At 40.4% G+C, this 13,535-nt stretch overlaps 2 protein-coding genes across 10 annotated transcripts in view; one reads left to right on the forward strand and one right to left on the reverse strand.

Moving 5' to 3' along the window:
- Nucleotides 1-795: 795 nt before the first annotated feature.
- On the reverse strand, nucleotides 796-2,557 carry s1pr4 (sphingosine-1-phosphate receptor 4). The gene has a single exon (XM_069698939.1). It carries the CDS (start codon nucleotides 2,435-2,437, stop codon nucleotides 1,211-1,213), a length of 1,227 nt encoding a protein of 408 aa, XP_069555040.1. The 5' UTR covers nucleotides 2,438-2,557; the 3' UTR covers nucleotides 796-1,210.
- Nucleotides 2,558-8,152: 5,595 nt separating this feature from the next.
- LOC138621218 (myosin IXB) overlaps nucleotides 8,153-13,535 on the forward strand; it is a 53,785-nt gene continuing 48,402 nt past the window's right edge. For 8 of the 9 annotated variants that reach the window (XM_069699094.1, XM_069699096.1, XM_069699095.1 and 5 more), the window contains exon 1: nucleotides 8,154-8,612. The gene's annotated coding sequence lies outside the window, so the exon portion shown is untranslated. Of the gene's footprint in view, nucleotides 8,613-13,535 lie in introns of all 9 variants that reach the window. The other variant, XM_069699101.1, reaches the window with a different exon arrangement.

Raw genomic sequence — 13,535 nt, forward strand, 5'->3', positions numbered from 1 at the left:
TTGAGAAATGGGCTTCAGAGGAAAAAACAAGTGGTGAAAGTGAACTTTCACAGCTTTAACTTTTAAACAGCATGCAGCATTGAGTTCTCACAGCTAGTGAGGAAGCTGTGGCTTTGATCTATTGCAGCTACTGTTTAATAAATAGAGAAACTGCCAGTGGAGCACATTTTGCAAACTCTGCACAATGGTAGAGGGTTCGTTTTGTTGTGTGAAAATGCCTCCTTCAATCTGAAATCAAGACAAAACAAGTTGTCCCAGTATGCAGCAGCAGAAGTACAGTACAGTAGAGCCTGTGTGACTTAGGGGTGCATACTGTCTGCTGAACCTTATCTCTCGCCCCTGCCAGACAGTCATAATGAATTTATCAATTAGCCGTGGCTGTGTGTGCCCTTGGGGCTGCAGTCCCAGCCCTCACCTCCTCTGCACTGAACTTCAATCAGTCATCCTGTCAGAAAGGCAGCGAGCAGAGAGCAGCCTTTTCAAAAGTCTGTGAATACTAGTGAAACAAAGAAATATTTTTTCTCTCATGTACAGCTACATAGTTTACAAAATCTGCATTAAAATGAATAATTATCACATTAATGTGGTGGTATGTGTAAAATATAGATTTGGTGGATCAAGAAAACTATTAAAAAAATGCTGTTGAGGTTACTGTCATGTATTTCAGCCTGGACAAATGTTAAGTATTTTGAATCATGTTGCATCAACAGGAGCGCTTTAAGGAAGGCTCTGATGATGTGCCTCCCTCCAGAGGAAAGCAGAGGTACTATAGTGAAAACAGCATACACTCCTACATAAAGCAAAATAAACTTTATTCATATTTTTCTTCCAGTTTAACACAAAACTACAACAAATTACAATGTAATACACATATACACACATTTTATATAGAAAATCTTCATCAAAATCCTAATATATATATATATATATATATATATATATCTTATCTGACCAGCATAAATTGCCTTGACAGAAGTAATGCCTTGTGATGCAAAAACAACCCCTTCTATTTGTCATATCTCTGCAAACTAAAGGATAAATTCATATTTTTAAGGATGAAGTCATTATTCAGTCATGTTTTCTTCCAGCAGGTACTCATCAGTCCACGTGTCTTTTTGCACAGCGGTGCATAGTCACACCAAAACTCAGAGGAAACATGGTTAGATGTGAATGAGTGAACACAGGTTTTGGGAGGGGAGCAGGTTGTGGTTTAACCACTTGAAACTGACAGGCAGCTGGTGGTGGTGCTCAGCCTACTCTTTCTGTTTGCCCTGCGAGGCTTGCTCGGGGTCGATGGTGGGGAGGCCACGCTCAGATTCCTGACTTTGTTAAAACTGTTCCTCAAACTGTCCCTCCGACTCCCTGAGGTGCTGCTGGTCTCCTTGGATGTGAACGTGTCCGGGTGGCAGAGGCCGGTCTTCAGGCAGCAGCAGCACAGCAGCTGAGCAAAAGCCTTCCTCATCTCACTGCTGCCCAGGGCGTAGATGATGGGGTTGAGGCCGGAATTTAGGACAGCAAGGGAGATGCAAAAATCAGCACTGAACAGCAGTGCACACTGGTGGGAGCCACAGAAAAAATCCACCAGTAGCAGCAGGAACAGTGGCCCCCAGCACAGCATAAAGAGCCCAACAATGGTGATCACTGTTTTCAGCAGAGCCAAGGAGCGCTTGCGACTGCGCTGGGGGCCCAGCTGAGCACTCTTCTGTACGTGGCAGTAGATGGCACCATAAAGTACGCCAATAGTCAGGAGGATGAGGAAGAAGATGATGACAGAGAAAAAGATGTAGGTCTTGGAGTAAAGGGGGAGGAGAGTGGAGCATTCATCCAGGCTGCACACACAGTTCCAGCCTAGCAAAGGGAGGAAGCCAATCACCAGAGCCAAAACCCAGCACAGTGCCACCAGGCCATAGATCCGACAGTAGGTCTTCCTGGCTGACTTCTGGTGCAGTGGCTTCATCATGGTGGTGTATCTCTCCACAGCGATCAGCAGCAAACTGAATATGGAGGCTGCCAGGGCCACAAACAGCATGCCCTCCCTGAAGAGCCAGAGGGCAGGCGTGAGGCGAAACGTCTGGCTGCCAGACATGCAGATGTTGACGAGGTAGGCAGCACCAGTGAGGAGATCACTGAGTGTGATGTTGGCAATGCAGACGTAAACCCAGCGCTGGCTGTGGCGGATGCGGGAGATGACGGCCACCAGCACCAAGAGGTTCTCCAGCACGATGAAGACGCTGAAGAAGAGGAATATGGCCATGGAGGTGCTGATGTGGTTCTGGGTGTTTGAGATGGTCCTGTTCTGCAGGCGGCCCGTGTGGTTATAATGCCGCAGGATCACGTTGCTGATCCCATTTGATGTGGTGGTGTTGCTGGGGTAACTAGACAAGTGGTAGATGTGGGGGCAGGAGGAGGCAGAAGTGAAGGAGGAGAAGATGTTCATAGTGACAGCTGAGATCAAAAGTGCTGAACAGGACCGGAACCGAGCTGGTATGAGCTGCACGGGGAATTAGTGTGGAAGTCCTGTGATCAAACAGGCTATCAGCACACTCTAACCACTGGAGCTCTGGACCTGCACACACCTGAGAGGAAAAAAGAAGAAATATTTCAACACGGCATATGTGAGAAAATCAAAGTCCCCTCCCTCTCAGAGCTGCACCGTGTGCCTCTTCATTACTGTGCATCATTCAGGTTAAATGGCATCATTTAAATGCCTCCCTCGTGTGCCATAATCTCCACCTAGCTGTGGTTAACACAGAATGAGTGAGCAGAGAGGGCATTTAAATCAGCACGTGGAGGAAACACAACCTGTTTTTATCAAGAATGCTGGGAAATGGTTGTTTAAAAGTTTCAAGCAGCAACAATAACTGAATTACTGCACTATAATAAATACTGCCAAATAGCAAAAAACATCAGTTATCTTTTTTTTTCTCCTGAAATCATGTTCAATAAAAATTAATCCGAATCAATTAACCAAAATTATAATAAGAGATAAGGATTTTTTTTCCCCAGGTTTATGTTATTTTAAATAAAATCTGAGCAAAAAATACATTGATTTTTCCACCTTAAGTTCTGAACTTTGCCCCACAAGAGCACTAAAGTTAAAGAAATCTGTTTAGGAACTAAAATATTTCAAATTTTATTCTAATTTCATCCCATTACACCTTGATGAAATCCATTACAGGTAATTATCTGAGGTGTAGAGTGAAGTAAAGATGCAGTGGGGAGAGTACTTACTCTGGATGCTGCTGCTGCTGGTGCTGAGTGTTTTGTAGCGTAGCTGTCGCTGACTACAGATTTTTGCAGCACATTTTTGATGGGGAAGTAAACCAAAGAGGGCTTAGGTAGTCACACACCACACCACCACACCCAAACACACACACACACACACACACACACCCTCACCCCCCCACCCACCCCACCCCCCTCCCACACACACATACACACATACACACACACGTGCGCAATAGAGAGATTGGCATCGCTTTGGTTCCATCACCTCATGAAATTAAAAAAAACAACTGAGAATTTCACAATTGTACACAATTTAAAACATTTCAAAGTCCAGGAGACCAAATGTTGTTCTACGACTACTTTAGTCAGAAAAATCACTTTTCTGGTGCATCAAGACATCACAGACATTACAACCACTGCACATCAAATTGTATTGCTCAAGCTGCCCTATGATAACTTATGCGGGAAAGGCTCTTTCAAAACTCAACTAGTTGTAAATGTTTTGTAATTGCTCATGATGCAATATTTTTAAGGATATGTGGCAACACTCACTTGCATTTACAAGACCGTGACACCCAGCAAAGGCTCAATAACAAAAGGCCATAAATTAGAATAGATTTTTTTTCTCAATATTTCTCAGAAAGTAGTAGAGAAAAACAGGAACTTCCAATCAGATGAAAATGTGCCCCCCCCTGCTGATGGAGGGTTTCATATAGCTCATCGCACAGCTGTGTGCTCATTGCAGTCATGCTGTTCACACCATACGGTTATTGTCACTATGCATGGTACACTTGACTTCAATAAAACCCTAGCCATGCGCCAGTGGGGCCCTACAACCACATGTCATAAACCTGACAGCTGCACTGAGGCTGCGACCGCTTTCAAGTCAACCAAAAGCACATAATATACTGAGAGCCAACATATGATGCATCCTGCGAGCACCAGAAAAGGGTTGCCAGACCCCAAAATCAAGAAACCGCTTTTCAAATATGATCAAAACCAGAGCTTGTGGCTGAGCACTGTCACCCCTCACAGTGGAGCTTCCAGAGAGCTATGATTATATATTTCAACCTTTCAGCAAAGCAGACTGTAATTGTGTCACCGCACTATAACGATCATTTATCAAATGCTGAAAAAAAATGTCAGATGAAACCTATATCTAAATATAGCTATAATCATACCAGTGTCCTAAATGTTTTCACGAGCAGACATCCTTTATTGCTTATATGCTCATAGTGCATCTTATCATTTCAGTAATAAAAAAAAACTGCAAAAAGGTATTAAGTATCATCCATCTACCACAAATAGGTTTCTGTGGTTCCTCTTTACACAGTGTTTCTGATAAACAGTCAAAAACAATGCACAGGTAATATAACTGAGACAATTGACCTATATTTTGAATAACTGTAACGAGGCATAACATTTCTGGACCTCCCCTATGAAACTTAAGTAGTTAATTTCTCACACAACTTCTCCTTTTTCTAGTCTTGAGATGTAAAAGAGTAGGCATGTATCACCGCAGCAAAAATGTTGATGCAGGATGGCTGCCACTCTAACTCTAATATAATGCTGTGGTTGTGAAATAAGGAAAAGGAAAAACACAATTTAAAAAAAGAAACTCAACAAGCTCCTGCAACCTGAGGTGTGAACACACCCGTGACAGTTGAAAACGCCCTTTCTATAGCGATATAACTTCAAATAGTGCTGTTACCACAAAGTGCGTATCTTAAACTACAAGTGTGTGTGTGTGTGTGTGTGTGTGTGTGTGTGTGTGTGTGTGTGTGTGTGTGTGTGTGTGTGTGTGTGTGTGTGTGTGTTATTTTTCTGCTGATAAACAGAGCCAGCTCTGTAGACTTCTATTGTGTTTGATTTAAACAAGATTGTACCCTCAAGTCAGCTCAGTAATAATATTGTTTGTCCAGTGACATCCATCAATTTACTGCCACAAGCATCTTTGAGATTGACTTATCCTGGACATGCAGGGGGGATGAAGCGCATTCCAGAGTGCACTTGTTGAGAAGCAGGGCATGTAACCAGGTGGCGGGTCTATTGCAGGAGTAACACACATTATGGATACTGCATGGAGGAAACCTGATTCCAAGATGTCAAATTCACTGAGAAAAGTCGCGTTGGACCACATGGGACATAAATCTCTGGAAATGGATGAATACAGGGGGATGGAGTTGATAGTTCTTGTCTAATTTAATCAAACTGGGCACGTTTGTTATTAATTCTAAAAAAAAATCACCATCATCTTGCCTTCAAAGACCTTGCTACTGTAGACACTGTCAGCATGGAAACTTGTAGGCTTGTAGGCTTGCATTTGACAGATTTCAGTCTTCCCCTGTTATTTCAAAGAGAAATACAACGACACTAACAGTCAAAGATACAATAACCCAGAAAGTTACTACCGCACCTCTGTCCATGAGTTTAAACATTAAGATTCAGTTGCTGTTTTTAGCCACACTGAGGTTTCACTAAGGGAAGGAAGAGTTCAGTAATGTGCAAAAGTGCTCCTGCAAGGACGATTTGATGTGCAAAGTCAGTGGAGAGCCCTTTTAAAGTTTTAATCCGGGCAATGCAGCATGTTTCTGTTTTATGTAATTGACATTTTTTTCAGGCATTTAAAGCTGCATTTTTTCCTTTTCTGACCAGCCGAGGGCAAACAAACTCCACAGCAAGCTGACAGATACACAGTCCAGATTTGTGGGTTCAGGGATGGACAATTACCAGCCAACAGTCCTTGTTCCAGCCCAAGATTTCTCAAACTGATTATCAATTTTTTAAATAACGGCAAGTATGTCCTTCTACTACACCACCTGCCCTTTCACATGACACACAGCCACTTGATTAATTTTCAATATAAAAAGAATATTGATGAGTGGAGTTTTAAACGTTGAGGGAAACCGCCTCCCTTCCTGTTGTTGATGCTTGATATCAGCCTCCATTGTGTGTTGTGAGAAAACAGCAACAAATATCAGAAGTGTTTGACACAAGGATAATTGAGACAGTTCAAATGGGCTGCGTACTGGAAATCTGATAGCAATTACGGACAGTTTGTTGGAGAAATGGCTTGATTGGTGGCAGTGGACACAAAACAAATGTCATGTTAGCAGAAAGTTCACTGGTCACAACACAGCTTTTTATTACGGTGACACCAACTGGCGTAATTTATTAAACAACCCATTTTCAATAGATTTTGCAAGACTTTTCTGTCTCTGAGGAAAATAGGTGCTTGGTGTTGAGCTGGCGACACCTTGTGGCCATAAAGTAGTATTACAATCATTTACATGGTAAAAAAAAAAAAAAAAAAAAAAAAAATCCGGCAGGCGACTGAATTGAATATTATTATTTTTTTTTTTTTATTTTTTTTTTTTTGTCTGTAGAGATTTAATTGTAGCTGTGGATGGCAGACGTAATTTAACATAAGTTATTTTCTTTTTTTTTTATGTAACTTGAATTGTAAATCACAGTTTCACCTGTTCTGCTGGTTATAGTGCCTTCAAAAAACATTTCTTAAATCAGTTTCAAATTAATCAAATCAAAGCAGCGTTCACATACACAATTAGCTTCTCAACAAATGAATCAACTAGCTAGCACAGTGTAGCAGGCCATTTAAACATTTAATCGAACCACACCCCTATCTGTGATTTCATTTTAGATATCCATCTCTCCTCGTCAAACCTATTATTTGTCTTATAGGAAGAATGCTAATGTTGAAAGGTTCTTTTTGATTTGGAAGAATTGAATTACAAATAGCTGCAATTTATCCACATCCAGTCTTGCTATTAAATGTTAAAATGGCTTGCCATACGCACAGTAATAAGTAGCTACAGTGAAACTGTGGACTTGCTGTTAAATTAGATATATTGTGCCTCCAAATAGGAAGAATCAAAATATCACTTGAGTAAAATCAGATTTTGGCTTCGATGTGGTTCATCAACAATACAACAATATATAATATATAAACGACAATAGAACAATATCTAATATATAGGCAACAATATATAATATATAGACAACAATAGAACAATATATAAACAACAATAGAACAATATATAATATATAGACAACAATACAACAATATAAAATATATAAACAACAATATAACAATATGTAATATATAGACAACAATATATAACAATATATAATATATAAACAACAATATAACAATATGTAATATATAGACAACAATATATAATATATATAAACAACAATATATAATATATAAACAACAATATATAATATATAGACAACAATATAACAATATACAATATATGAACAACTATATAGGTGCAGAGGTTAGCATTGTCGCCTCACAGCGGAAAGGTTCTGGGTTCGAATCCGGGTCTTTGTGTTCGGAGTTTGCATGTTCTCCTTGTGCCTGCGTGGGTTCTCTCTCCGGGTACTCCGGCTTCCTCCCACCATCCAAAAACATGCACCTCAGGTTAATTGGTGATTCTACAAATGTTTGTCCCTTAGGTGTGAATGAGAGCGTGAATGGTCTTTGGTTTCATCTGTCTCTATGTGGCCCTGTTCAGGATAAAGCGGGTATAGATAACGGATGGAATATAACAATATATAATATAATAAACAACAATATATAATATAACAAACAACAATATATAATGTATAAACAACAATATAACAGTATATAATATATGAATATATAAACAACAATATGACGGTATAACAGTCAAGACTAATCCGTATCACCTGGGTTAACAAATTAAAATATATAATCTGTTTTCCCTCGAGCAATACACAGAGCAAATTGTGCCACGCTGCAGTACCACCATTATAACCCTGCAGGGGGCGCTGCTGGTCAACAAACGCCTCGGAGCAACAGGGCGCCTTCATTGTGTCGAGTCGGGCTCGTGTCTTTTCCCTGAACTTTTCTCCACCGCTGCTGCTGTTATTCACACAGAGAAAGGAAGTAGCGGCAGGCTAGCAGGTTAGCTGGTCTGTAACCACACAATCTGTCAGGAAAGACCGGACTTTTCAGCCTATTTTACCCCGGAAACGTCTCCTCGCTATTTAATACAACCGTTGACGACCCTCTCTCCCCTCTCTCCCCTCCTCTCTCTCTCTCCCCTCGGTTCATTTTTTTTTTTTTTTTTTTTTTCCAGTCCAGGTTTTAAACCTTCAAACTGACTCAACTCTGAGCTTTGTCTGTCCGGGACTCCGCCGTCGTTTAGTCTCAGTGCTGTTTCCATTAAAGGAGGAAAGCGAAGAAAAAAAAAAAAAAGACGGAAGAAGCTGCGACGAGATTATCCTTTTATGTTTTTTTTTTTGTTTTTTTGTTTTTTTTCCAGCAGTCGGTTGAACCGCGGAGCATGCAGTTGAGGATTACACCGGGACAATGAGACAAACAGCCGGGAAAGGTACGTTAAATACAGGCGGCTTCTGCTCGTTTACGACCTTAATCTTTCGAGCAAAAGTCAATATGTCAAAGTAATACGTGTGTCGGTGTGTTGTTGTTTTTTTGTTGGTGTATACGTTGTTTTAATTTGTACGGCTACCCCGGGGCGCTGCATTGACAGACCTGTTATAGGAAGTTATTGTAAAGTAGCACGTCACATTAACCCATTTTATCTGTTCAAAGTGTAAACGTGTGATTTGAAGATTAAAATAGAGCTAAATAATGTGTAACTATCACGGTCGTCCTGGCTGGCTTTAATGTAACCGGCAGCATGTGTTAATTAGTCGGTGACACACAGTTGCACGCAGTGCGGTGTCACCAGGCCTGGTGCACACTGGGACTATAACCTTATATGTCAGAGAGCTGATGTTTTGTTTGCGTGAACCCGACTCACTTTGACTTTAGGAGGAGAAGAAGAAGAAAGAAAGAAAGAAAGAAAGAAAAAAAAAGAAAAAAGGTCCAACGGTGGTTTTGTGTTTGGTGCAGACCATTGGGAGTCTTTGATGGGGGATGTCTGGAAGAGAGGCAGCTGCAGCTTATCTAAATGACCAGTTTATCATAACTGTTATTATGTTTCTTGCATGGGGCACAATTTATGGCTGAGTGCAGCCATGATTGCAAGTGATAAGTGAAGTGAAATACAGCAATAATGAAACAATAGATCTTTGTAGAGCTGTGAGATATGTTGACATAGTATTGTCTTCATATGGGAATCATTTTATTCTGAAATCAAGCCTATGTATTGTCTTTTCCCTCAGGCACAACAACTCTATTGTAACTGGACTGACTATCCAAAGTTAAACTGACTGCTTGGCTGAGTAATATCAGCAGTGACTGCTCTTAACCATTTTTCCCATCCCTGGTTTACATCTGTAATCATGTCAAGCCATTCCCACCTCACCAGTAGGGATGCAAATATTATATATATTATTTTCACCATGAAATCATCTGTTGATTCATCTTATATTAAATGATTAGCTATTTGGTTTAAAATGTCAGAAATTGGGTGAAACCTGTCAACCACTGTTCCCAAAGAGGTTTTCCAATGTTGATTAATATCACAATATGGCAAGTGTGTACACAATCGCATTAAAAATAATCAGACTGATGTGATCATTTTCTAGCTGTTTATTCCATACGGTAACACACTGGCCGAACCTTAATGCAATCTTTCACACAAGCTGCAGTACCAAACTCTGGCTACATAACCAACGTCTGGGTGGTGGAAAAAAGTAATCATACATAACAGCATTACATAGTCAGGCACTTCACGAAGAAAAAGCCCTCTCCCTCCCCGTTTCCCTCCTGCCATTTTTCTGATTTAGCCTGTACTGAATAGTGCGTTAACCTTCTCATCATGCTACAATAATGTATTTACGCTTGCTTGAGTCACACTGACAGCCACAGGTTGGGACCAGGCCTTAAGGAATGGATTGAAATAAATTGTAAGACCAAAGAGTGGAGAATGATCAATTTCCTCTACTGGATGGTTTGGGGATGTGCGACAAATGTAACATCTGTTTTCTGGCGATCCTGCATAACAGAAGTGGGTTGGACAACAACCAGTGGTGGGCTGGAACAGCGTCTCACTTTAGTTTCATTGCACTTTTAAGAGCAACTTCCTGTTTTTAATTGAGTATCACATTTTTCACACTTTGTTCAATTAACGTTTGAATAAATAAGAACCTGAAGCTGTTCGGGTCAAACATGTTTTATTTCACTTGTTTTTAGTTATGTCAATGTAGTTGTGTGTTTATTTGAATTAATATAGATTTTGTAACTGTTCTGAATTAATTTCTCACAAACTGTAATACCTATGGCAGTAGTTAGTCATTTCACAAACTGCCAAAGCTTCTGCATTAAAACCTTTCAGATGACATCTCATTAAGGACCATGTCTAGTCAGGTTTTAAATAAAATGTTTAGGTTTGCCTTTGGTTTATACAAGATATGTTACCATCCATGCATATTATTTACATAAAAAAAATGGTCCCGTTAATAGAGCCTTATAAAGTAATTCAGCTGAAAGACTGTATGTAAAGTAATAAATGAAACGAGAGGTGGTTTTAATTAAAAAGTGATCCCATTCTCCAGGTGTAATGGGTAAAGTGAATGACACAGGAGGCGTGTGGAGCTGGTGTGGGTGTGTGCAGCACCTGCAAGCCTGTCTGTGTCGGGCCTGACAACTATACAGTGGTGCCAATCAAGCATCAACATATTCAATGCAAGCAATGCCCCCATCTGTCGTTTCAAAATTAAATTAACTTCCCAATCCCTCAGTAAAAGCTGTAGGATTCAGATATTAATTTATTAAAGATGCTTCCTGTCTAAAAATTTAAGTTATGTTGGCTGTTAAGAAATTAAAAAGGCAATTACTCTTTTGTGAACACATGAAGCTCCCTAAACCAACATGGATGGCTTTCTTACTTGGTTTTTACCCTCTAAACAAACCTTTCCCAGCATCTTAAATGATTTCAAACACAAACCCCCCTCACATAAATCTGCGTTACACCCTATTTTGTCCCATATCTCCTTAAAATGCGTCTAAACACTGAGGCAGTCTTGAGAATGGCTCTCTGCCATCTTTTGAAAGAAAAGGGCCATATGGCCCCCTGCTAATGGTTTGTAGTCTGCGAGCCCCACTGCAGATCTGACAGTGGTTGAGGATAAGAAGGGGGAGGGGAGAGAAGACCACTTACATCTCTTGCCCAGCCTCCAGTTGTAATTGTCTACACATCCTGGTGGAAGCAATTGTGTGAAACACTGGATGAAAAGATAATTGCCTCAATCATAGCTGTGCCAATATTTCCCAGAGGAGACTCGAGGAGTCCCAGCTCTCATATTCAGCCTTATTACATTTATTTCCAAAGACTAGATCTCACCTAGTGTGCTGTTAGATACTATTTTTTCCCCACAGATAGCACTATGAATAAGCTTTATATCTGCGAAGCTTTGTTTATCTTACAAGTTCACAGAGCTGTTAGTTTTATCGGTAAAGGCTGTATCTCGCTTGTTGTCGCACGCTCTGTTTTTAATAAGTTTAGGGCTGTAAATGATTTGGATCACGAACATGAACCACATAAGAGGAAGTTTTGTTGTTTCGTAATGCAACAGTTATCAAACAAGATGTTCTTTGCTGTGACATCCCAACCACAGCCAGCAAAATATTTTAGAAAAATGTTGAATGTTTTTAAGGGAACAATAATGAAGTGGTGGGTGAAGTATTGGTAAAGAAACTGCACTTGCCTATCTTGACACTGATGTGATGAGAAATAACCAAGTGTCTTGTGGTTAGCGACATAGAGCATTTTATTTTTAGCGAATGACTCCAGAGGTGTGGGTGTTTTTTGCATTTTGTGACGACAGCAGAAGTAACTTTGTGGAGGTTGTAGAGGATCTGTATCTTATCTGAAGTGTTTTCAGGGTCAAATGTAGACGGGGATTTCTAGAATCACTTGAAAACTATTTGGTTTCGCACAACTGTTAGCTGATGACTCATGATTAGTGTGGGAAATTAGGTTAAAATGGGTACTGTGTTTTCTGTGTACTGTAATGTTGGCAATTCCCCTTTGCAGCTTGACTTTTTTGATTATGTATAAAATCTGCAGAATGAGTGAGGTTGACTGGCTTTACCATTTTCAATTTTTTTTCTAAAAACACAAAATGCTGTTTATAACTCTGTTCATGTGAGTTCAGCTTGAGTGCTCTTTGGTTTCCAAGGTTCTTCTTTTCATGTTTTGCTTCCGATTCTGTCAAATGTAGGTCTCTGACAGAACAAGGACAGAAGAACGTGTGCTGCGGCAGCACAGGGGTTTCTAATGAGTCCCTTTGCAGCATGCACAGTCACTATGTGCAGCTGGTGTACTGCCTATGTAGGCTACCTGTGGCATGAAGCAGACTACTGCAGTCCCATGACTCTGCAGAGTAGCCCGAGTAGATAGCATAGACCAGATAGCTCAACTGTTTTGAGGCATATGAAACACACTTCCCATATAGATCACTCACATATTCTCTAGTCAAACAAACTGAAATTGATATGATAGATTGTCAGATTGCTGGTTTTTGTTTGGGCACTTTTAGTGTGAACTGAAGGACAAAGGAAGCATTATTAATACACAAACTAAAGTATGTGATGATTATGCTGCATTCTTTGGAAATATGAGGTCCTGTAAATGTTTGGAAATGAATGAAAGTTTTTCTTCTACGTGGAGTATAGTGAAGGGCTCATTGCCAAGGGCTTGGAAAGGCTCGTGTTTCTATTTACGTGTGTGCTCATGAGGAAAATGTCTGCATCGCTCTGTTACTTCCACTGCTGCTGTACAACACGAGGATGAGCTGGGCTACATATTAATCTGCCTTTTGTAAACATGTGGATTCAGGCGCTAGTATCTTAACTTCAGTGCAGCAGAATCCAAGATTTAACATCACTCAGCCGTTGAATGAGCGTCATCTCCTTATCTTCGTATCACAGACATTGACAGCTGATTTGAATAGACTGCGGTTGGTAAAACTGGAGGATTCCCTTCAGTGTCAAACACTCACACAGTAAAGCAAGCTGGGTACGTTTATGAATATGGAGGAAGTGATGAATGGAAAGAAGAAGGTCAGAAAGAAGAAATGGGAAACCAGTGTGCTCACATATGCGTGTGCTTTTGTGTACATAGAGTGTGTCCGGTCTTAGACTAGTACTGTCACAGGAATGCTCCAAGCTTCACCTTTCTCTAGCAAAGAAATGGGGAGAAAAAAATAAGCGTTGCAGTCTGTATTTTGTAGAGAGTGGAGAGAGCCAGAAAAAGAAAGTTAGTGAACAAGGTAGACTGAGTAGACGAGGAGAGGAGAAGAGGGGGAGAGTGGTAAAGTGATTCAGCTCTACAAACTCCTTGGTA

Source organism: Brachyistius frenatus, unplaced genomic scaffold, assembly GCF_029030835.1.
Source record: "Brachyistius frenatus isolate BFR_SWC_R1_liver_20210118 unplaced genomic scaffold, ASM2903083v1 Contig_29, whole genome shotgun sequence".
Classification (NCBI taxonomy): Eukaryota; Metazoa; Chordata; class Actinopteri; family Embiotocidae; genus Brachyistius; species Brachyistius frenatus.